Source organism: Myotis nattereri (assembly GCF_964212035.1).
Source record: "Myotis nattereri genome assembly, chromosome: 7".
Taxonomy (NCBI): domain Eukaryota; kingdom Metazoa; phylum Chordata; class Mammalia; order Chiroptera; family Vespertilionidae; genus Myotis; species Myotis nattereri.
Window position 1 is genome coordinate 12902706 of NC_138082.1, and position 26610 is coordinate 12929315.

Genomic DNA, 26610 nt, shown 5'->3' on the forward strand with positions numbered 1-26610 from the left:
ATCTCTCCCACTGTGTTTCCAGCCTCACATGGTCTTCTCTCCCAGGCTCTGCTTCCATCATATTTGTCAGTGCCAAGCACTGTGCTAGATATTGGAGTCATATCCATAGCCAGGGAATAGGTCTGTACTCCTGCGAAGCTTACATTCCTGTAAACAGATCCATGGGAGAGATCAAGTCATGTAGTGACAGAACTATAAGGAAAAGAAAATAGGATGAGATGACAGGGAGAAGGGACTGGGAAGGGTAACTGACAACACAGTGATGTGCCAGCCACAGGAAGCCCTGGAGGCAGAGGGTTGCAGACAGAAAGGGCCGCAAGTGCTAATCAAGCCCAAGGCATTGAAGGTGGTGATGGAAGTTTGATAACTAAGACCCAGGTGCATAAGCCAAAGTCATGGAGGGCTTGTGTCCGATGACATTGCCTCATGGGTCGGACGTTACCTAAATGTAAAAGACATGGAAGTTTTTTACATAGAGTAGCAGGTAAACTTTCGTTCTTTAGGAGATCATCCAGACTGCTACCTAAAGAGTGGATTCTCCCTGTAGGGAGATATCTAGCCACACCCTTCCTCCACTTAAAAAAAAAAAAAAAGTATGCTTCTTTATTGCTAATAGATGGAACCTGAATATCTAAATCTCAGGTAGTAATGAAGGGAATTAAGGGTGTTTTCCCCACATCTTAAAACTCAAACCACTACTATACCCTGCTAACCACATAAAAAACGTCAGTCTCTCCCTTATTCCCAACACTTCACAGTCACGTTGGGAATTTATGGTTCCAATAAGCGGTAAACCAAACCTCTTTTCAAGTGTGAAGAGATTTCCTATATTAACTCTAAACATAACCTGGAGCAAAGAGCCACCAGGTGGACCGAGGAATAAGGAGCCAGTCAAATACTGGAATGCTGTGGTCAGAACTGCGAATGACAACTCAAAAGAGTATGTCTGACATAATGTCTGTTGGTCATTGTGGAGGGACAAATGAGGATGATCGACATTAGAATCCCTAGTGTGAAAACCCATTGGCCCTCGTGTCAAATAAAAATCCTCACTGCCATTCTCAAGACCATGTGCATGTAGCATATGTTCCTCAAATAGCTTCCCTCAAGCTACACCCAGGTGGAAACCAGTGGTTGTGGTTGAACGTTGCTCCTTGTCATCCATTGGAGCAGGAATGGGGTGATTCCTCCTAGTTGTCTGCTTACTTAATTGTCCAACAGCTCGTTGGCTGAATCACTGTAGACACAGTGGGCGCCTCCTGGACTAGCTTGTTGGACCTCCTGCTGGCTGCATGGTGGGGATCATCTAAGGTGCTGGTTGGCTTTTCCTCATGTCCCATTCTTAGCATGTACATGGAGGAGGCCAGGTGTCCTCCTGGCACCAGTTCATCTTAGATCTGAACCCCTATTAAGGAGGCCTTGTCACTCCCCTTTTGGAATTAGGAGGGGACTTAGTTTGCAGATGTGATGGGCAAGCCTGTGGTTCTTCCACCTGTCACTCCAATATCCCCTATCCTTGTAATGTAGCCCCGCACAGTTCTGAGTACATAATAAACAGGAACTGTTGGAACCTAAGAAACCAAATTGATTGACAGGGTCAGTTTTTTTGGCATGTGTCTAGACTTTTGAGAATAACCTATATCTGTGGTCGGCAAACTGCGGCTCGCGAGCCACATGCAGCTCTTTGGCCCCTTGAGTGTGGCTATTCCTAAGCCTTAGGAGTACCCTAATTAAGTTAATAACAATGTAACTACCTATATAGTTTAAGTTTAAAAAATTTGGCTCTCAAAAGAAATTTCAATCATTGTACTGTTGATATTTGGCTCTGTTGATTAATGAGTTTGTTGACCACTGATCTGTATGGTTTCTCTAGGACAAAGTCACATCTTGAAAAGGCAAGAATAACAATCCTAACAAGCATTGTAGATAATACAGTGGTTCAGTACAATATTTTTGCTGTTTAAATAGTCTCATGTATAAATAGATCGGGGGGGTGAGGGGTGGGAGACTGCACTTTCTGCTTCTTTTAAAATGCTTGTGTATATGTACCACAGTTTCTTAATTTACTCATCTGCTGATGGGCACTTAGGCTGTTTCCAAATCTTAGCTACTGTAAATTGTGCTGCTATGAACATAGGGGTGCGTATATCCTTCCTGATTGGTGTTTCTGGTTTCTTGAGATATAGTTCTAGAAGTGGGATTGGGGGGGGGGGGGTTCAATTGGGGGAAAAGGAGACAAATATAAAACTTTAAACAATAAAAAAAAAATGCTTTATCCTGCAGGGCACGTGACTTATCAGAATAAGAGAATCCCTCACATTGGGCTGGATGGAGATGTTAGGTGTACAGTGTGTGTTTATCCTGTCTCAGATACTTTCGTGGTTCCACACCTGGTGTGTCCAGGCCCTGTGGAGGTTGATAGTCCTTCCAGAACTCTTCCTAAAGCCACAGTTCTTCCCAAGAAGACATCTGGCATTTACGGCTAAGAAAACAAAGGAAGTAGAGCCGCATTTGCTGTGTGGATGTCCACTTTCCCTGTGCATCAGCACATTTTTATGTGAAAAGCTTTTAGAGACAAAGATCAGACACGTCCAGGGGAGCACTGGCAGGTGTGAAATTCCAGGTGACAAATGGAAAGAAAAGAAGAGTTTGAAGGGAAAGGAAAGGAAATGTAGCTAGTTTCCTTTTATTCTCTGGATTCTTCCTGTTTCCTCCCCAGGAAGTTTATGTAGACGTACAGTAACTCAAACAGTCAGCATTCGGGATTTATTCTCATTCTTTTCCATATGATGAAAACCAGTACCATGTCAACAGCCAGTCATTTATTTGTGTAGATATCACCCCAAGCAGGTCCTAGGATTGAAAAGTGCTGTATATCAGATCATTTTAATACAGAAAACTTACTTTCACCCTCTGCTTTCCACAGTGGATGCACAATAATGGGGGGAATTATAGAAAATAAGTAAGGCTGTTTTTTGCTACATACAGATGTCACAACAATAAGCCTAATGGACAAGAGTAAAGCACATCAGTAACTTAGGAACTTTATTCAAACCGCAGAGCCCTCTCACGGGCAGAGTCTCCTGGCTCTTTCTTCAGTGTTAGGCCAGCAACCTGGACCTCATGTCTTCGCTGCCTAATGAGACCCTTGGTAGGGGCGCCGTCGAGGGTGGCTGTGAGGGAGCCATGCATTATCAGAGAAGATAGCGAGCACTCTGTCATCTGTTCCCCTCGCCCCCTCTTTGGGGCTAATTTTCCAGTGAAAACTAAAGGATGTTTACTAAGCACTTCTGAGAAATTTGTCCACATTATGAGAAAACAAATTACAGGAACTCAGCACATTAGCAATGGAGGAAGTGTAATGGGTCTGGGAAAGGTATAAATTTAGGGAAAATGTAAATCGCAATACTAAGAGAGTCTTCACTGAATGGCAATTCTCTCCAAACGGTAGTATTTAGTAGCAATGGGGAACTACTAGAGAATCTTGCCCTTTGACATAATAAGAAATACAGCTAATAGGTGAGGATTGCAAATGACCGCCATGATTGTAGAATATGAAATGCACTCAGTGTCAACTGTTTGATGTGGGCAATTTGGTAGGAGCTGGACCAGGTGGGACATGGAAATCTTTTCTTGGCCACCCCACCCTACACAAAGACCTGGCGAGCCGCTCAGGTTTCTCCAGGGTCAGAATGTCCTGAGACCACACCTGACCTCATAGGCTTCCCAGACTTGACTGCCTTAACCTGCTTCAATCAGCATCAGCATCACCCTTGCTCTATGCCATTGGACAAACCATGGGCACAAATGCACGTACAATATTCCCAGTCAAGCACAATATCCGCAAGGCACAGCATTATTTGCTTATGCAAATCATGAAATGCTAGATGTGTGTCTGTGCGCAAAAAGAAAAACATGAAGAAAAGGTCTACTTAAAAGATTCGATTAATGGCATTAAAGAGTTTGCATGTCAGTACTGTAGAATGTAAGTTTTACTTTCCAGAAAATGTATTTATTACAGGATAAGTGATAGATTATCCCATCAATGTAGTTCCCTTAACCACATCAGGTCTAGATTAGGATAAGAAAAAATGCACAGGAAAAAAATATCATTTAGAAAATATTATAGATACCAAGGCAGGAATGAGTAAGTAGTGAAAAATATGAATGCACTTAAAATAGTCTTGTTGACAAATTGAAACATTGATCACAAATATTGCATGTGACTCGATGATAATAATAATAATAATAAACATAATAAAGCAGCCATAATTTTTCTTGACCAGGTATATTGCAGCATAAAGTGGCTTTTCATAAGAAAAAGCTGAAGAAACTGGGCCTGGTTGCTGGAACAAAGGATAATTGTAGTGACCTAATTGCAGCTTCTATTATAAAAGCAGAAATGATAGCAGGACAAATTATCTCCACCGTCAAAAAAGGAAGCTGTATAGCAGGTAGTTCGTAATGTCTTTTAATGATACTACCTCTTTTACCCCATAGCTCTCCCCTGAAAAGCCTTTCTGACCCCAACTACTGTCACCACTGCAGGTAGCAAATCATCTCTTCTACTATCTATTCATCTGTGTCTCTGCTGTTTGGGCTCACAGAGTAGCAACAAAGAGGATTCCAGTGGCTACATTTTCGTAGCCCTGGTCAAGTCAATCCGAACTACACTTCTGACACCTTCTGAGTGAGACAAATCAATCAAAGAAATAGTACGCAAAACTAGCAACATTTTATAAAGTTTTTGAGAATAAAGTATAAAGTATGAAATGCGAATCAATCATTTTAAGTGGACTTATAAAAGGCAAATGACAAACAGAAAAAATATATGCAATTTATTTCACAGATAAAGTGCTAATATTGCTGCTACACAAAGGTCTTTGAAAAATCGAGGGGGGGAATGACAATCTCATAGAAAAATCAGCAAAAGATAGGGATACCTCGCAGAAGAGGAAATGAAAATGGCCCTTAAACATATGAAAAGATACTCAGCATCACATAATAAGAGACAGGCTAATTAAAACTTCACTGAAATATTACTTCTCACTTATGTTTATCAAACATCTCAAAGTTCCACAATATATTCTGTTGGTGAGACTGCAGAGAAATAGGCATCCTTCTACATTGCAGGTGGTAATGCAAAATAGATCAATTATGGAAAGAAATTTGTCATAATCTAGGAATATTATATGTGACTTCTCTTTGACCCAGAAATCCTACTTCTGTGAATTCATCTGAAAACCACAATGGCAAAAATATGGACTAACTTTTGCATAAGATTTGTCATTACAGCATTATTTGTAATTGGAACTACCCAAATGTCCAAGAACATGGGACTCATTGGAACAAAAGCTTGTTCACACAGTAGACTACTATGAAACTTCTTTTTTAAAATGAGAAAGATCTCATTTCACTAACATGCAGTTTTTTCTGGATACTGGTATATGGAAAGCAAAGTATAGGGGGAAATATGGACCTACTTTTGGGGACCAATGTTCAACCCACTGCAGTACTCTTCTCCCAAAATAGTTGAACCTGAATGTAACTGAGCCTCTATCTGCCTAATACAGTAGCCGCTGGTCCTATGTAGCTATTTAGATTTAAATTAATTAAGTTTTAAAATGTGTACCTTAGTCACACTGGCCACATGTCAAGTATGAGACAGGCCACATACAGATTTCCCTCATCACAGGAAGACCTGTTGGGCAGTGCTGCTCTAGAACTGCCTTTCATAAACAGGAAGTGTGTGTGGGGGTGGGTGGGTGGGGGGAAATGGAGAAATAAATGAAATCACATCATGAAGAAGCATGTGGGACCACTTATAGGAAAATCTGCCTGGTCTCTACAACAATTCAATGGCATGGAAAATTTAAAAAAAAAAAAAGAAAAGAAAAGGTAAAAGAGTATGGTTCTATATAGGAAATGAGGCTGAAAAGACATAAGCAAATTTAATGTGTGATTAGCTTTTGGAGCCAAATCCAAATAAATCCACTGGGAAAGAGACGTTTTTAGGCACCTGGGGACATTTGTTTATAAACTAGGTATTAGCTGACATTAAAAACATTGTTCTTTTTTTATATAATATGTTTTTACGGATTTCAGGGAGGAAAGAAGAGGGAGAGAGAGATGGAAACATCGGTGATGAGAGAGAATCATTGATCGGCTGCCTCCTGCACACTCCCTACTGGGGATCGAGCCCGCAACCCTGGCATGTGCCCTTGACCGGAATCAAACCCAGGATCCTTCAGTCCACAGGCTGAAGCTCTATCCACTGAGCCAAACCAGCTAGGGCCATTGTTCATATTTAAGTGAGATGATGGCATTGTTGTTATATAATAAAATGTGGTGGGGTTTTTTTTACATACCTCTCTGAGAGTAAAAGCCAAAATCTTTATCATGGACTTCAAGGCCCCGTAGGATCTAGGCCCCCATTCCCACTCTGGCCATCAAACTCCTCGCTCTCTCACTCTGGCCTCTGCTGTTCTTGGCACTTGCCAGCCTCAAGACTGTTACACCTGTTACCCGCTCTGCCTAAAGCACTCTCCCCCAGCTAGCTACACAGTTCCATCCTCTTATTCTTCAAGGCTTTAATTCAATATTCTCAGGGGTGCCTTTTCCTATCACATATTTAAAAGTATAACCCTCCCACTCCACCCACAACCATCCCAATACCTTCCCCTGTTTATTTCTCCTCTATAACAGTTACTACCATCTAACATCATTTTTTTTTTATTGTACTTAGTTACTTTGTTGTCCATTACTGCCTCCCCTCACTAGAATTTAAATTCTATAAGGGCAAGAATTTGTATGCACTGTTGAATCTTCAGTATCAAGAACAAACTAAAACATGTAGATGCTCAATAAATATTTGTTGAACGATAAATGCAGAATCTTGTAATTGACTTAAACAAGTTACCCAGTATTTAGAAGATGTGTTTATGGATTAATAAGAATGATATGTATTTATCAAAATCAATATCTGGCTTGTAAATTAGTACTTGGAAAGTGTTTAAATTGCCTGAAAAAAAAAGGGCTGTGTTTCCTTAAGCAATTTAAATTATTTCCCAGCAATCACACTCATTCTGTTAATTTATGATAATTATTTTAGGTGATATATTTTAAAGGAGAATTATATATAAGTACATTTATAATAAATTATTCCAAGTATTTTAGATTTTATCACATGGATTTAAGGGTATATACAGAGTGGGGACAAAAGTAGGCTAAGTTTGTTAATACAAAAATAATACAATAATTAATAAATAATAATATAAGAATAAACTGTTTCACAACTATAAACATACCTTTGCCCCACCCTGTACGTAGCATAATTGGCATTTTTGAATTTAATTTTCATTTTTTCTTTTGAGTTGTTTAATTGAAGTATAATTTACATACAGTGACATTTTCAGGTCTTAACTAAGGAGAAGACTATCCCTGTTCTATTTTGATGAACGTATATCAAGGTGGAGAATTTTCCTTTCACGCGAGAATGTCCCCTCAAGCCCTTTCTCCCTGAGTGGAGCCCTGCCATGAAGCACCTGATTTGATTTCAGTCCCCATGAGGTTGTTTTTGCCTGATTTGGAGTTTCTTGTCATTGGAAGCATGTAGTAAGTTCTTTTGTTATGTCCAGCTTCTTTCGATAAGCATAAGAATTTTGAGATTCATCCTTATGGTTGAGTATTTCAGGAGTTTATTTTGTGTTATTGATCATTTATAGGCTGTTATATGAACATTCTATTGCTTGCTTATCCATTCTCCTATGGATGGACATCTCAATGATTTCCATTTCTTGTTATGATCAATAAAGCTGCTACCTCAGCAATTTTTGTGGACATATGTAGTTATTTATCTTGTAGGAGTACCTGGGAGGTAAATTGTCTGTCATGACTTCAGTGCCAGTGTAGTGTGATAAGAAACTCCCAGACATTTCTCCAAAGGGATTATGCCATCACAGTGCATGAAAATTCGGGATGGTCCACAGCCTCTCCAGCACTCGATGTTATCCTTCTCTTTCATTTTAGTAAGAGTATCTCACTGTGGTTTTAATTGGCATTTCCCTGATGACTTACTGTACAATGTTAAACACACTTCCTTTGTTTGTTGGGCATGTCTAGATCTTCTTTGGTGTTGTGTCTGTTTAAGTCTTTTGCCCAGTTTTAATTGGGTCATTTTGCAAATATTTTCTCTCATTTGCCTGTCCTTTTCTTTTTATTCTATTTCTTTTCTTAAAATTTTTATTGAGTTTAATGGGGTGACCGTGGTTAATAAAATTATATAGGTTTCAAGTGTACAATTATATAATACATCATCTGTATATTGTATTGTGTGTTCACCATTTAAAGTTATCTGTTTCCATCACCATTTATTCCCCCTCTACCTTCTCCTGCCTCCCCTCCCCCTTCCCTCTTGTAATCACCATATTATTATCTGTGTCTGTGAGATTTTTTTTTTTTTTGCTTAATCTCGCCACCTTTTCCAACCAGCATTTGAAATGTGGTTTGTGAAGTCAAGAAACTGAGTTTTAAATTTTATGTAATGGTAATTTGTTCCCATTTAAATTTATATAGAATCATATGGTTAATGATCACCATACTGGACAATGCAGATGCAGGCAATATAAAACCTAAACACTAGACTGCAACTAAAGAAATTGAATCAGAAGAGGATATCCAAGAGGTGTAATGAAAAAAAGAAACAATTTTTTTATAGGGGAAAAGGGAAAAGGGAGATTTAAACAATTTAAAGGCAGAGTACTGGGGAGAATGGGGAAACTGGTGGTACCACCCAATAAAAACGCTATATTATCCAGAACTATTTTGAAAAATTGATATTCTTACAGCTTGAGTTCCCAGTGATAAGGAGACCTCCAAGGGGAAATGACTATAAACAACTAGAATTCTTACACTGCATTGGAGCAGGAGGTCCATACTCCCCTTTGCAAACATTGCCTTTTCCTCTGCCTCCTGGATTGACCCTCATATCTGGCATAAGAATGATGGTTCAGAGAAATTTCTGTTTCACATACTGAGGGATTAACATGAAATTAGTTACTGCGACACTTAGTGGTACCGAGAGGATGAAGGAGAAATTTTGTTTTGTTTTAGAAAGGAAAAATACAGGACAAAATATTGCTTGAGTACTTTTCACCCAAGAATCTCTGCATGCTCATATTAATGAGCAAGCCTCAAAGGAAGAGCAGTGATAAAATAAGGAACACAGATACTAGTGTTCTATTCCTGTGATATCCAAAAACCAAGCTTGGTGTTTTCCTCTTTCATTAATGCACAAGTGTAGCCCCACGTGGCAGCCATGAGATGCTCATCTTTCTGCTGAATGACTCCTCTTGAAGGCATCCCTCTTAGGAGGCATGGTAACCACACAGAACCCCGCCCCCTAACTTTATTGATGTCCTGCACTCTATTTGCAAGGAAATCCATCCCTATCATCCCAGGGCAGCAAGCATTCTCTGATAATCCAGTTGGCACTGTCCCTGGGAAGATTGTTTTGTTGCAGCTTATCTCCTTTATCAAAAAATTATTCAAAACAAACATCCATGAATCCAGGGCTAACATGCATTGAAAGAGGATAGGCAGGGCCTCTTAACAGGTACCCTGCTGAGTAATCTTCCTTTTATCTTCATTCAAAATCCCTTGGAAATTCTAACTCCCCTTTGCAAAAATATGAATTCTCCTAATTATTTATATGCAGTGTATGGTACACGATTTGACCTAGTCCAAAGAGAGATGCAGTAAAGTATTCTGACATTTATTTTCATCTGTTGTGACTTGAGGATAGATGCTGGTTTTTTATCCTGTCCCTTCTTCATATTTTTTTTCTCCTTTCCTCCTCTCTACTAAAAAAAAAAAAAAAAAAAAAAAAAAAAAAAAAAAAAAAAAAAAAGCCATTCTGCCTAAAGAGAAAAATACCTTGAAAGATCATGGCTTTTAAAGATTTTTACAAAGAGTTTGATGTTCAGTAAAATAAAGCTAGCTGCAATGTGCAAAAACAGCTGTTTTTATTTGAAGAGAATATATTGAGAGAGTTCAGTTTTTGTTTTCCCTCATCTAAGCCTTCGATATATATCTCCAGGCAAATATAGATCTTTTGCTTCTAGCCCACAGCCCTCTCGTATTCTCTGAGCCCAGGACTCCGGATTTGTCACCATCCTTTCTTGAGAGTCTCTTTCATCACCTTACTTCTCTCGTCCGGTACACAATACACCTTGCTGGCCCAGTGATGTGTAAGGTTACGTTCTCTCCTCATTCGCGCCGAAAGCCTCCTGACACCATCAAATCGCCATTGTCCTATAAGATACACAGCGACCTTTCCATTTTAACACCTAACTGGGAATTTAGGAGAGCTGATCTAACACTTTCCAGATTAAATGTCGAATGCTCAAAATTCTGATGGATTTGGAATCCACCTAAGTATCCTGTTCTGCTCCCATTCCCATACACAGTACACTGATCAGCAGTAATATCATTTAAGGTTTTAGCACTGTGGAGTTGTGCCAGTAGTAGTGTTTAATTCATTTATATGTGCCAATTCATCTCTGTCAGGAGTCTATTAATTTCTTCACTATTTTACTCTATCCCTAGTTCCTATGTAATGAGACATAATGATCCCCATTTATGTAACCAAAAAAACTTAGAGTCTCTGATAAATTACATCTGATCCCACTGCTCTTAGTAACCAGAAAGCCTCTTTACTTATTTTTCATATTCAAATCAATTTTTACAAACTCTTTTCTTTAGAAGAATACACTGGAACTCTAGAGTGCCAAGTAGTGACATCATAGACAAAGTATGAGATTCCGATGGACTGTTTAACATGCATCCCTGTTCCAAGGCCGGCTTCCATAAGATCACATCAAAGATATACTGTTCCCATGAGCACATCCCACTTATAGGGAAGGAATGTTAATGAAAATTAGCCTGACTCTGTAATCATCCCAGACATCAGTGGGCAAGATATCAAAGTACCTACAGCATTGCTATAATAGCAAAGACTCCTTAACAAATAAAGGCCATAGATATAAAATTAATCCCATGGACTATGCTATTTGCATTTCGCTGTGGTGTGGTCTTGAGTATACAGGTAAGTGACAGCTAAGTGGCCGACTAGGAGGAACTAACAGAGTCAGACGAGTGTATCATTGTACCAGCATATAAACTCACAGATGTCTCTGTTACCTGTTCTACATTTTTCAGGATTGGAGCAAAACATCAGGAGCTAAGGGAAAAGCAGGCAAGAGGTCTTGTTGATTATGCTACTGGTACAATTGGATCACTGCATGATATGGACGATGATGAAATGGATCCCAATTATGCCAGGGTGAACCACTTCCGGGAACCATGTGCATCAGCAAATGTCTATAGGTCTCCGTCTCCCCCTCGGGCTGGACCACTGGTTTATCCTCGCAATGGCCGTCCACTCTCTCCAGAGAGAGACCATTTAGAGGGTCTCTATGCCAAGGTCAACAAGCCATACCATCCACCGGTGCCAGTTGACAGGTAATGTAATTTATTGAAAGATGAATGTAGTTTTAACTTAATAAGTTTGAAATTATCTCTACTTCTGAAGCATATAAAAACACATTCTTCAATCTATTAAAACTGAAATGACACAGTACCCTTGACAAGTGCTATGCTTTGACCTACCTGTAAGGTATTGGCTATCAAAAATAAAACAATAGCCCATTATAAGATGACATGAATGAGTAGTAGAAGTTGAGTTCATGGTACAACAGGGAGTGATTTTTGAAGGAATATGGTGAACACTTTCAGCTAAAAACCCTACTGTGAAAGTCTTATTGAAAAGAGATGAGGAGTCTTAGGTGAGAATGATTACTTATAAGAAGACATAACTGAGGTGGAATCATAGATCACTGCAGAGGTGCCAGAGGGTTTTGAAAAGTAAGATTGAGATTTTATACTCATGTGATTCTGTACAGATATTCATGGCTGATCAACAGTAGGAAAGGAGAACATCTTGGCAATAGGAGTTTGATGAAATAGAAAAAGATAAGAGGTGACAAGGCCAAGGATCTTTAGGTATAGCAGCTAAGGCAAGAGATAATAGGACCATCCGTCACACAATTGAAGTAGGTTGGAAACAAGATGATTCCAGCTCCACCTCCTGCCAAAAGCAAAATGCTTCATCTCTTGAAAGGCTGATATAAGAGCGTGTTAGTCAATATACATTGTTAGGTGACCCTTAGAATTACACAGGCAGGGAATGAGTTGACTGACCTTGGTTTAATCTGGCTGCAGCTTGAAGTCTGGAGGGAGGAGGTGAAGCGGGGAGGGTGGCAGACACAAAGAGCACTCATTCTAGATGGAGAAAAAGAAAAAGACTTGTTTTCCAGGTTCCTTTTGGTCCTGACAACCACCCAGTCCCTATTAGTAACCAGCTTTTGTGTGGGAGCATGATATATTGCGTATGTTTACCGTTTACATTTCCCCAGCTGGGGGATATTATGCACTTTCAATTAGGTTGGGGAGAGGTAGGGAAATCATGGCATTTTTATGCAGACTGTAAAGTGTAGCTTCACAAGACTGATTACCTTTCAGAGCCTTTCCAATAACCAAGTGGGAAGGAAGGAGCAATTTTTAATCCTTACTGTCAAGCTTCCAGGTTGATAGTATTAAAGAAAGATGGTCAAGTTTTTCTTTGGGATAAAATGAAAATATAAATTTCTATGACTGTGTGAGACCGCCATAATAACTAAACTGTGCATTCAAACAACTGATTAAAAGTTGGTCTTTTTCTCCCAAGTCTTTATTTTGGGTTTCATTTTTGTCATATAAATAACAATACCAAGCAAGAGTCTTTTCTGGCCCAGACCATAGTAAACCTTACTTTCTCCAAATCAGATAGGTCTTCATAGTGATCCCCTTTCCATGTGTCCACTGCTAGAATCCCAGCACAGAGCTCTTTTTAGGAACTTTAAAAGCCAGTATTCCTTAACCCTAATTCCAAGAAAATATATGTGAAGCATTCTGTTGAAAAATTGTTTACTTGTCAAAAGCTATGGAGAATTCTGGATTAAGTAATACTGAACAAGTTTCCTTACTGTGGTCTTTTTATCTCTAATATACTCATGTGCAATGTAAGTCTCTAAGAGGAGCACAAAACACTCAGCACTTATCACTCCCCAAACTGTTGTCACCTAATGCTTACTTCCCCCCAGATCTTGAGGTTATTCTTTGGGACACTGGGAGACACTATCCTGAAGCTAATTTGCACCCATGTAGATTTGACCAGGAAAAAAATTTCTTAGGATAATCATAACTGGAGACACAATAGAATGATGTCAGAAAAAATATGCAGTTTACTGCCCAGCCCAGACATGTGTACAAGCAATAGTCTTTCCTTTGACTCTGACCTCTTTGTATTAACAATTTGTACACCATACTAGTAAGTGTCTATAGATGCAAGCGACAGACCTTTTTAATTAAATTCAAAATATTGTGGCAGTTAACTGATTAATCAATGATCTAAAGTTCTTTCAGTGGAGTTTCAGACAGGTGCCATATTTTTGGATAAGAGATCAAAGTGTGATTCTTTATACTCTGAATTACTTCATTCTGTCCTTATCTTTAATTATATTTAATGATTGCTCTACTCCTTGTTCTTTAAGTTTTAAAGCAAGCAGTTTTTGTGTTGGCACATAATAAGCATTCATAATGTTAGCTATTATCATTATCATTGTTATTATTACTGTTCTTTATCAATGACATTATGAACTTTCCTGATATGCCAGGGACCAGGTGAGTCTAAGAAGATAGTTGCTGTGGGATCCTCCCTAACAGTGTCCATAATTGAGAACTATGAGTTCTAAACCTACTATATGTACAACTAAAAGCACATCATTCATTTTTCATCTGTTCAATCTTTCACTCTTTCAATAAATATTTGATTGGTACCTACTGTATTCTAGCTACTTTAGTAAGCTCTAAGGAAGATACAAAGATAACTAAGATAAGGTTCCAGTCCAGAGGAGGTTATATTCCAATTTTTTTGCATGCGTTTGTGCCACTATATGAAACAAACCTCTATTGTCCATATATCTTTATATCACAGGAATATATCATATGAGTATGTCCCACAGTGGCCTCTTAATAGAGGCAACATCTGCCTCTTATCTCTGCTTCTCAAGGGTTGGCACTGAACTTTCAGCTCTTCTAAGAAAAGCTTGGCTTATAAAGAATTCATCTGTAAATGACGGTAGTTCAAAAAAATCCTTATCACTATAACAGAATCATAGGCCTGGATTCTCACAGTGCTAATCCTTCCAGGATGTGAGCATAGCATGGGCTAAGTCCGGTCCCAAAAGCCTGACAACTGCTTAGGGTTTACAATATGTTAGTCTCCATGGCAGCAGCAGCAGCTCAAGGGCTTCCACAGTGTATGAACCTTAAAGCTTTATGTTTGAATGAGTTCAGATTAGTCCCACAAAGGGGAATAGAAGTGGTGGCACTTGATGTGGTTGCAATTCGTTCACATGATTATTTAGCATCTTGGTTGATCACACAGTGTATAAGTTAAAATGTTTTGGGGTGTTAATTCCCCAAAATATATGTATTTGATTCTGAATGATATTCGAGGTATCATATGTATTATAAAACATACTAGAGGCTCGGTGCACAAAATTCGTACACTTGGGCGAGGGTGCTCCCTCAGCCGGGCCTGCACCCTCTTGCAGTCCGGGAGCCCTTGGGGGATCCTTAGTGCTGCTGTGGAGGCGGGGAGGCTCCCACCGCCGCCGCTGTACTCTCCAGCTGTGAGCCTGGCTTCTGGCTGAGCAATGCTCCCCCTGTGGGAGCACACTGACCACCAAGGGGCAGCTCCTGTGTTGAGTGTCTGCCCCCTGGTGATCAGTGCACATCATAGTGACCGGTCGTTCCTCTGGTCGTTCTGCCGTTCAGTCGGTTTGCATATTAGCCTTTTATTATATAGGATAGAAAATATAAAAATTAACAAAAGAATGAAAAGATTTTAAATTAATAAGTAATAACTCTAATATTTTCTTCCTCCCTTCAACTGGGATGCGCACAGCCCATTTTGGAGACCACTGGTCTCAACTCCAGGACCCCTGGGAGCAGGGACCTTGCCTGCTTTTGCTCACCATTATCTCCTTACAGAACAATCTATATTCAATAAATAATTAATTAATGTTTTGACAGAATCTTAGAGTTGAATGGGACCTTAGATGGTCAGGTCTCATGTCCCATTCAGCAGAGGCATCTTCTCCACAAAATCCCTCACAGGATGTCACTTGACCCATACATTCCAGTGACAAGAATTCATGAGGCATCCTTTTCCTCTTTCAAATCACTCTAATTGATATACACATGCCCACTTGTCTCCACCCAAAAGCTGCTTCTATGTAACATTTACCAGAGGTCCTAGCTTAATCTACCTGGGCACAGGGTGTGAGCCTCATTAGTAGCTCTTCAGATATCTGAATTGACTGCGTGACCTCCTCATTAACAAACATTTATTCAGCTCCAAACATGTGCCAGGCTCCGTGCTCAGAGCTGGCCTTACAAGGAAGAAAAAGAAAACATGTACATAACCTTGAGAAATATAATAACTTATTCAGGATAAATTCTTCTATTTGTCTTAGTCACATATTATAATTGAGCCTGTAGCACTCTTGGTAACCACATTCTGAAAACACTCAACACTACTAAGTTTATGGAATTTATGATAGTCGTCTATTGAGCATGGCATGGAGAGATGTACACCATATCTCAGGTATGGTCAGGAAAAAAAGGCACAGCAATCAACAGGACTCTTGCCTCTTTTGGCCTTAATCCTTTAAACTTATTAAAATGGACAACTTTTATATCAATTGCCTTAACTTTTATATATTTTGTTTTCACTTGAGTTGTTATCAAACCAGATTCCTCAATATATTGTGAAAAATCCAATCATTTGTACAATGATTTTTTTAGATGTAAGATATTCTCTTTATTTAAGTTAAATATTTGCTTATTAGATTTGGCCCATTGTTGTAGCCAATAAAATAAAGTATTTATTTTTGTCCTCCAACATATTAGCCATCCTTCATAACTTTATGCCATCCGTATATTTAATCATTGTGCAGTCATCCATGTCATTAAAAGATCGTTTGATCAAAGTCAAGTGTAATCCCCATAACTCATCATTCAAGATCTCCATTAATCAACACTGTTAGCTATTAATCCAGTCTACTGTGATCTAGTGTGCATTCTCCAGTTCATCCATGAACATTAGGACTTTGTCAAATACCTTACTGATATTAAGGTACACCATATTTGCAAATATCTCCTGATTTAGCAATCAGTAATCCGGACAAGAAAGGGTATTACTTGCTCTTGGGAATCCTATCAATAACTTTTTTCTCTTCTACATATTCATAAATAATGTGCCCATTTAGACTTAATTATGCAAAATAAGGTTTTCTGTGATCCAGTGTGATTTTAGGCACTTAGTATATGCTTACTAAATACTTATTGACTGATACGCAGCAGCTATTAAACTAAAGTGGCAAATGGCACACAGCTCCTTGGTACTACAGTTAAGCAGCCTTGAATTCCCAGAAGATATTCACCAATGTTTGTAGAAAGCTTTTATCGAGCGTCTGCTATATTTCTTAGGCCATACAAAGAGGTTTAGAAACTATCTTTACCCTCAGGGAACTTAGTGTAAGAGCTGAAACTGTCTCATATAAAAATAATCACAGTATAATGTGTTCTATTAGAATAGAGATGTATACAGAATATATTGTAAAAATCATGAAATTTCATATACATTCAATTTGGGGAAGACCTGAGGTTTGGTCTTTTTAGAATCTTGGTTCAAATGTATTAATTTTTCAAAGTTTCCGTTTTCTCACTGCAAAATAGGGACAACAGTGCATCCTATTTCCTATTAATTGCTTGTGGATTAAATAAAATTATCCCAGTACCTAGTTTTTAATAAGTGTTGACTATAATTATTTAAGAAGGCTATTATACTTTAAACTATTAGACTATGATACATATTATTGGGCTATATATTAATAAGGTTATTGAACTAACTATAACTATTTAGAAAAGTTATTGATTATATCTAGCTATTGAGTCTTAAATTTGTGGGTATAGGAACCTATTAGATTCTGTCTGTTCCATGGATATGTGGCTAATGGTTACCTAATTGGAGCCCAAACTTCTGTTGGTGTATTTCAATCATGAGAAACAAAAACAAAGTGAGGGGACAAAAGGCAAAAAAAAAAAACTAGCACCAATTCTCTTAGATCAATCATGTCATGTACGTAAGTGAAGAACAGTTATTACTCACCTCTTTTGTCAATTGCTTGTTAAAAACCATAGCTAATTAGCTGTCCCTAAGCTGGTCATTAGAACCAACACTTTCTTCCTGCCATGTCACTTGAATGTCCATATGGTTTGGAGTTGGGCTCAACAGTTGTCCACAGAATGGACTAGCCCCAGAAGAAGTGTCAATAACAACATGTCAAGGCAGACCCCATTTGGCTGTAAACAACAGAAAACTCAATTGATATATTTGTCTCATCCTTTAAGGAATTTAGTGACCCTGGCCTCATAAAGTGGCTTCTTTTAATTTTTCTCCTCTGCTTTCTAGTGTTTGGGCCTTTTCCTCATGTTGCATCACGATTCTGAGATGGCTATTGCAGCTCTAGGCTTCATGTTCACTCTCCAAGGAGAGTGGGGCAAATGGCCAGTGGAATGTGTCAGTCAAGTTTATCCCTTTCAGAACATTTTCTAGAGGACAACTTCTTATTGGTGAAAAGTCCTTTTAAAAGTCTCTGCCAGTTGTAAAAGAATCCTGAGAAATAATACCCCAAAGGCAAGGGAGGAAGGAATCGAAGTGGCTTGCGGGAGTCATTCCATGGGCTCCAGCACAAATAGATTACCTCTAGATGACTTCTCTCCCTTTTTCCCCCACTTCCCCATAGTAATGTAAAAGTTAAAGATTAATGCCATATAGCACTCTGTTCAAATATACTTATTAACTCCCTTATTACAAAGACCCTCTTTTAGAGCTGAGACAAAAATATTTCTAATATCACTTAAGTAAAGCAAGTCGGGGACATACATTCTTATTTTTTGTGATCACTGAAAAAGTGTGTTTTGGGAACTTTGAATTTAAGAGTGATGAAGGATCAACAAAGTGTTAACAGGAAAGCTTCACAGACAGGCGTGAACTGCTGGATGTGAACATATCTTGTGCTATTGGGGCAGTGCAGGAAACTGAAATCTCATTTCTTGATTTCAGAGATTGTGCATTTCATTGAGCCACATCTTGTCGTACACAGCTCATACCTCTGTGGGTGTTTGTCCCAATCTCTATCTCCAGGGGTTTTTCCTATTAACTTTACTTTAGTGTTTTCGAAGTGAGGCTTTTTGCTGTCACTTCTGACTCACAGTTTAGCGAGGCTGTCTGTAGGGCCTTGAAGAATGACTACAGATTACTTGAAGATGTGGGTTTTTTGTTTCTCCAAACAGAGCCAATGCGGTCTCATTTCAGTTGGGGAATCCCAATGATAAATGCCATTCCCATAGAGAGTTAAAATTCATCAATTGAACAAAGCAAGCAGATTTTTTTTTCCTTAGAACATATTACCATCGATTTTTAAGTGACTTTTAAACAATAATGAGAAATCTCTTAATGAAAGAATCTCTATGACCAGATAAGTGCTAATAGTAACTGATATACTATTAACTCTACTTTGCTCCATTCCCCCTCTTACAAACTTGATGTTCTCATTAATTTTTTTCCAACTTCTGAAAGCCCTGCTCTTGGGACTATGCTAGACTTATGTCTGCCTAAGTTGTCAGCTTCCAGGGGTGACAAATGTAGACAACCTTCTCCTTTATTATACATGAGCTAGGCAGAGAGTTGGTACGCAATGACCATCCATTTCCAAGGCCTCCGCCCCCTGCCATCCTCAGTCATGGGTAGTAAGTGAGCATGTTTGAGGAGTGCTGGCCAAAGGGTTGCTCTGATAAATCTTAAAGCTGTCACTTAAGCATTGACTTGACTGTTTTTCAAACAAATTACCCAATCCTTAGGATATATTCATCTAACTTATTCTGTTTACTAAGAGGAGTTGGGAGGAAGTATACAGAATTTTTTAGAAATATAAATAACACAAAGAGAATAGAGCAGAATACAGAGTCTTCTGCCTTCTAGAGGATGCAGCTTATATTTTGGAACAATAATGGTGATATGCTATGAAAAGGGTAAGCCAAAGATGCTATAGGAGCATATTAGAGAGGCACTGAAGGCAGATCTGGGGGGTCAAAGAAAGTTTTTGAGGGACTCTGTATTATGACCTAAAGAACAGTAGAAATTAATCAATTGGGCAGAAGAGCATGCACATAGGCCCAAAGAGAAAACATTTAGGGAACTTTATATATTAGAAGAGGTGGAGTGTGTTATGTAAATAAGAGTCACCTGAAGTAAAAAGATGAAGGTCAACACAGGCCAAATTGTTAAAGGCCGCATTATCTATATATATATAGGCTAATATGCTAAGTGTCCAACCTTCTGGGTAATAACATCAGGTAGCAATGCCCGGCTTCCTCTTCCTAGCGTCTAGCCTCCTTGCAGTTTCTTCAGCCCAGGAACACGACTTGCTTTATAGCCAGGTGCAAATATTTGACACTTTAACCAACAAAATGTCTGTGAAGTGTTTTCCGTGCCTCATCTCATTTGATCAACACAGAAGTCCTGAAATAGGTAGGTAGGAGACTCAGTGGAATCCTATTTTCATTTCATTAGCTGGAAAACGGAGATTTAGAAAGCTTAGAAACTTGACCCAACTGAAAAGAAGTAAGAAATGGTGGACCTCGAAAATGAATTCAGGTTTTCTCACTGCACAAAATATAGTCAAACTCTGCTGCAGTTCAATATTTTACCCTTTGTTCTCCCTGCATGATCTACAATAATAATCTACTTTGTGTTGATATTTACTGCTGTGTTGCTAACAATTACCTGAAAGAGAAGTTAGGGTGCTTCACTGGACTGGAAAAAGTTTAGCTAAATCAGAAAGCAAGTCTAATTAAGCAAGTTTATTCTATATCAGTGATAGAGAACCTTTTGAGCTCAGCGTGCCAGCATTTTGAAAAACCCTAACTTAACTCTGGTGCCGTGTCACATATAGAAATTTTTTTATATTTGCAGCCATAGTAAAACAAAGACTTATATTTTTGATATTTATTTAATATATTTAAATGCCATTTAACAAAGAAAAGTCAACCAAAAAAAAATGAGTTTGTGTGTCACCTCTGACACGTGTGTCATAGGTTCGCCATCACTGTTCTATATCTATAAAAGGCTAAGCTGACTTGTGCATGTGTGATACATATAAAGCTCCCACTGGTGCCAATCACACATTTGTGTTTCGATGTGTCATTGTAATCGATCATGAATTTGGTTGACACTTCTATTATAGAGAAAGGGTTAATAGCGATATTAAAATATTTCTTCTAATTAATTTCCTTTCAATGTGCATGAATTCATGCACCTGGCCACTAGTCAAAGATAAAGCACTTAGTCTTCAGCTCTAGAGCAACAGGGAACCCTTGAAATGGAGATGGCATGTTGAGATTTATGCTTTGGAAAGATAACAGAGTAGGTTTGTATTTCACAAATAAGCAACTGACAGCTCAGAGAAATTAGGAAACTTACCAATGATGACACAGGTAATAAATTGGCAGAGTCAGGATTTCAACCCAGGTCTGACTCCAAAATCCATGCATCAGCTTCTAGCTAAGTGAGGGTTTCTAAAAATTGCAGGATGTAATGTATAAATACATCTTGAAATCAATTTGGTGGAATCAAAACTACCATTTTAAAAAATAGCACAGAAAAGAATAGAAAATATCATTGCATAGATTGTAATGAGTGTAAGAATTATTTCATAATTTAAGTTATATGTGTATGTAAAATGTATACATGTGCATATGTACACAAGGTATGTATGTGAGTACTGGCACATGATGCAAAATGCATTTCTCACTGCAGATTGCAGTAGAACAAGTTGGAAGCCAGTAAGCATGTACAAAGAGCATGTATGTTGCTCCTTACTTGCCAGACATCTTTCCCCCTCTTTCTCCCACATTCATTCATTCATTCATTCCATTAAAAACATTAGATTCCTACTTTGTGCAAAGCACCCTACTCAAGGCTATAGAGACACAAAGACAAATCAGAAACCTTGGGCTTTGACCTACTTCTCTGTAGAAGTTCTAAGTTTGTGTTGATATACCTCACTTACTCCAGGCCTCTTGTGATCTATGGTTTGCATTCATCTGTTAGGCAAAGCCACATACCTTTTCATTACACACTTTTGCCAATGCTAAAGATAGATTCAAAAGTGCCCTCGTTATAATTTCTGTATTTAATGCAACATATAATCAAGAATAGGCCATTGTTAGCTCAGTTGTCTTCTTGTATTTATCTTTTCAAACAATATATAATCAGTGGGATGAGAAAGGGCAATAAAAGATGGTTTTAATGTTAGTACTCATAAATACCCAACATCTTAAAGAGATGTTTTAATATTTATGTGCTGTGGACTCCCCTCCCCTCTGGAGAACTGACTGAGCATTGATATAAAACCATCCAGAAACAGAACTCAGTAGCAACAGTTTTTGTACAGACTTCTGGTGAATCCTGAGCAAGCACTCTGAATTCCCTCAAGTTTGGCCATTACTTGGTCTCTGACTTTCCAAATTGTCAAGGCCTCTGATCACAAGATTAGGAGGGATATTCTCTTCAATGCAGACAAAGTAGATTTTGTATGTCAAAGTTAGTAGGTGGCCTGGGCCCATCCTTAGAGCCGTAGAAAGATTTGGTCAGTAACATTTAATTTTTTCATGTTGGTCTTTTGTGGTTGAGGCCCCACAAAACAGCAGTCACTCTCAGGATGCTGAGTTGTTGATCTCATGAACCTTTCTAAGGATTACATCTCCCTACCATGCTCTCACTTAGAGATCCTGTAGGGCAACCTCAGCATTTGAGGGACAACATTTGGCAGGTGAGAGGACAAGTTTGTTTTCTTCTCTTTCATCTCATGTCTCAGTGTTGTTCCATAGAGAATAACTAATCTGTTGGCACTCCACTTCAACCCTTTCTCTCAACGTCTGTTTTCCTGTGTTCTACCAGTTTCCACTCTCTGCAGCTTTGTTCCCACCTTTTTCTTTCGACAGTGAGGCCAGGGTTGGTGAAAGTTGGCAGCTGTCTTATGAATTGGCTTATCTGGGTGCTGAAGTGAGTGAAGACTATGGTATGCTAAGGTAGAGAAGCAGAACTAGATCTAAGTAATTCAGAAATTTGGGACATTATAGTACGTGCTTAAATTGAGTTTAAAGTCTGGGACACAAATTTTTTGAGTGTGTATGATATCTAAGTCTCAAAATAAATTCACTAGAAAACAAAAAAATGGAAAGCAGTAGACTTCAATGTAAAATAGTAGATTTCAATAGTAATTTCAGACCATTTGAGACTATAAGCAGATTTGAAGAAGCTCAATTCATAAATTTTATTTTGGGTCATTTATTTCTGAGAGGGAATTTCTCCAAACAGTGTTTCCAGAATCTGCTCAGATATGGGTTTTAGAATCTAGAAGCATAATGTATACAAGGATTTTTAAGACTAAAGTTGGTAATAGTGGTGATGATGATGATAGTTAATAATAGTATTCATTGGATACCTAATATATGCCCAGAATTGAAACCTTTTACATTTTAAATTTCATTGTCTCTTAAGCAGTGTATAACTATCTATTTATTACTTTTCTTGAGATTATTGTCTTTCTCCTAGTAGTCAATCACATGGAATTTGAAGTTGGGATAAATCCTAGTATATAGTATCTTCCAGCCTCTCTCTATTTCTGGAGTGAAGCTGAGACTTGAAGAATTAATGCATGTTAAATCTGTTGCTCAGTGACTGGCTCATATTGAGTTCTCAGCAAACTTTAGCCATTATTGTTTTTTCACTTTTCTACCATTATTGGTCAAGATGCCCTTCAGTAGACCAGTCAGATGAAGAATGTAACTAATAGAAATATCTTAACATATAAAAAGAAGGGATTTACATGAACCACTGATGATGTATTGTTATTAACACCCAGGCCAGAGTTTAGTAATTGGATGAGTTAATCAGTCTGCATGATATCGTCTTATCCATTTCTTCCCTTGAAATATGCCCTACCACAAATATATAGATACTAGAGGCCTGGTGCACTAGAGATTCCTCAGCCTGGCCTGCACCTTCTCGCAATCCAGAACTCCTCAGGGGATGTCAGACTGTCGGTTTCAGGCTGATCCCCTGCAAGCCTACGGGGATCGGGCTGAAACTGGCAGTCCGACATCCCCAGAGGGATGTAGCAGTGCACAAAGTGGCAGGCGGCCAGGGAGGAGACCAAGCTGGGGCTGGGTGCCACTCTGCTCCCTGTCATCCTGGCCCCACTGCGCTGAGCATCTGTCCCCTGGTGGTAAGTGCACGTCATGGCAACCGGTGGACCAGTCATAACAGTTGCTTAGGCTTTTATATATGTAGATAGAAAAGTTTCCCCATTTTCTTCATTACCACATCTCAAGGTACCCATTATTTTCAGCCTATCCATGGAGACATGTACCTTCTAGCTTCCAGAGATCTAATCAATTTCTCACCCCTTCACTCATTCTCAGAGCTATGAGATTCCTTATTAATATAATAAATGTATGTGTCTGCAGTAAAAGGTCAACCTTTAATTGTCTAAGGAAATGGTTCTCAAACTTGAACTTGAGTCAGAATCACCAAGAGGGCTTGTTAAATTATAGACCTGGGCTCCACCCACAGAGTTTCTGATTTTGTAGGTCTAGGGTAGGACCCTAAAATTTGCATTTCTAAGAAGCTACCTGGTGCTACTGATGTTGCTGGCAGGGATTTCTTACTTGGTGAATCACTATTTTAAGGTGTCTTTCTTCTTTCAGCAGCTTAACAATCATCATTTATTCCTTAACTCAAAGAAAAATGCACAAGGAACATTTTCCAAGGGGAAAATACTAAAATCAAAACTAAACTTTGTGGGTAACTGCCATATTTGTCTAATGATGTGGGTGGGGAACATCCAGCCCAAAGGCCATATAAGGACCGAAAAATCATTTGGTCTGGCCCTGCCAAGACATTAGGGGTGAGTTAATTAAATGTTGGACCAAATATAGCAGGCTAATTTTTAAGTTGATAATTTTGTACGATCCTCAAATGATGTTATAAATATCCAAATGGCCCTTGACAGAAAAAATGTTCCCCACCCCTGGTCTAATGGAACTGTACCTTTTTGTATCTTAAATATCTGCACCCCAGTGCTTAGCACATAGTACATACCCAATGCATGCTTGTTAAATGAGTTGAATCAGTGAAGGAACCACAAAATGGATCTAGCTCAGTGGATTTCATACATCATTCTTTGGAAAGTTCTCATGATTCCTTTCAGTCTAAAAGGCCTTCTAAGAGAATAAATTATTGTCATTCTCTTGGAACACAGTCTCAGAAATTGCAGACTCAAGATATGCTTGCATTTTAAGTACTTACTTGGATTAAAAACAGAATTGCTAACAGGATTACAAAATGCCAAGTTTACTGAGACTCAAATTGTTTATGCGCATGTTTGGTTGTCAGTTCTTTCTTCAGTCAGTACGTATCTGGTTTTAATTGCAGTCTTAATGTTTTAGTTGTTGTTTTGTTTTTTTTGACACCTGCACATGAAGTCTCAGTCAAAACCAGCTGCAATTTGCACAGGTATTATGTAACTACAACAAGGCCCCGAGCCACCATTGTGTCACCTACACTCAGTATCTAATGAATTCTGAGATGCTTTACCTCGACTCATATTGTGATTCAGAAAATGGTCTCTATTTTTCCCGCTTTCGCTCCCACAGTAATGTAAAACATTTTTAATGAACTTTCTAACAATTTTTCTCATTCCCAGAGCATGGAGTTTCAGTAGATGATGCAACATTATTTTCATTTGTGATTCTTTGTTTATGGTTGTCTTTCGAATCTCTGTATTTGGATAAAAGAAAAAGAAAAGTGCCCAGGATTACCATAATTCTACAAAATAGAATGTGTGTAATTACTGTCACCAGTCACATGAAGTAGACACTTATAGTCTAATCCCTGAAGTATGCAGGTGCTTTGATGCGACCATCTACCCAATCTCAGATGTGACGCAGGCACTGGCTCATGGGTCTAAGACTCCCATGTGCTGTGATAAACCAACCCGAACAATTCTGTGCCCAGTTTTGTGCTTGGACCTTGACCCTAGCTGACACCTGTAAAATTACAAGTGACTTCCTTGTCATCTCTAATAACCAGAGTCCTAGTTAGAGAAAAAGTCATTTCAGGATCAGCTAACAATTCTTTTTTGACCCTGAATATCCTTCCCTGCCCTATTATTTGGCTTAAACTAACTCACCTAATTGGGGTCAACCACCGAAAAAGAATGAAATATCTTGGTGGGAGGGTATTTCTAATTGTTCTTTAAACATAAAAGTTGTATAATTTGAACAATGGACCCAAGCTATCATTTCAAATGTGCACTCATTTATGGCATCTCAACTGAGTGGAAACACATTCCCACGCATGCATCACCTTTGGGCATCCGGTCGCTGCGACCTGGCCAGGCCCTGCCATCAGGCCCTTCAGAAGGCAGCAGAATGAGGTTAGTGTTAACATTTCACTGCGCATTAATTCTTTTTTTAAAAAAACCTGTCATTTAATTTTAAATGCTAATATGCATATGGTTAATTAAGAAGCCAAAATTGGCTCTAAGCTTGGTGAGCTCTAAGAACAGGGAGAGAGCGATCATTACGCTTCTGCTCATGGTTAGCTATTTGTGAACCAGCTGATAATGTGCAAAATTAAGATTTCATAAGTGGCATTTTAAATGAATGGTTAATGGCTGAAGATTAATTAAACAGTCAGAGTTGCTGAAGAAAAGCTGTTAAAAATTATGTTTATAGGCCGGGCGCTTGAATGCTGGAAGTGAAACCCTGATAGATGGTGGCCTTTCCGTTAACAGAGCGTCTGAACAGAGCACCCTCTCGCACACTGTGCAGCCCTGCGTGGCAGCAGCCTCAGGGACCTGTCTTTGAAGTAAAAGCTGGCAAGTTGGAAAACGGACTCGAAAAGCATTTCGTTGAAGGGATCTTCACGAGCGCCTTCATCCCGGGCAACCAGGCATATTTTATTTCCTTCCCGCATGCTGCGTAGTCCTGGGTGAGAGTAGGCAGAACCTGCAGGTGCTTAAGAAGCTCCTCTTCAGAGAGACGAGGAATTGCAGGATGTTGTTTTCAACCTGTAGTGGATACTTCCTTCGGTCTGAGGCTGCCAGCCCTCTTGGTGGTACAAACATGGATTCTGTGGGCTTGGCTCTACCATCGCTTCCTTGGGGAAGGGTCTGCCTTGTGTATAGGAGGTGCTGTAAAATATTTTTTGAAGTTGTTTATCAGAGCTCAACTCCATAAATGTTGCATAAAGAAATGAATGAATGACTTAGCTAACAGTTGGGTAGTAGAATATCTGTGGTTCTTAAATGCCTT

The 26610-nt window shown here is 38.9% G+C and overlaps 1 protein-coding gene across 1 annotated transcript in view; it reads left to right on the forward strand.

Moving 5' to 3' along the window:
- The window catches only part of PARD3B (par-3 family cell polarity regulator beta), a 907405-nt gene that overhangs the window by 746038 nt on the left and 134757 nt on the right, over nt 1-26610 (forward strand). Inside the window, exon 20 of the mRNA XM_081095604.1 lies at nt 11218-11520. Coding sequence (XP_080951730.1) covers nt 11218-11520 — 303 coding nt within the window. The remainder of the gene's footprint in view (nt 1-11217; nt 11521-26610) is intronic.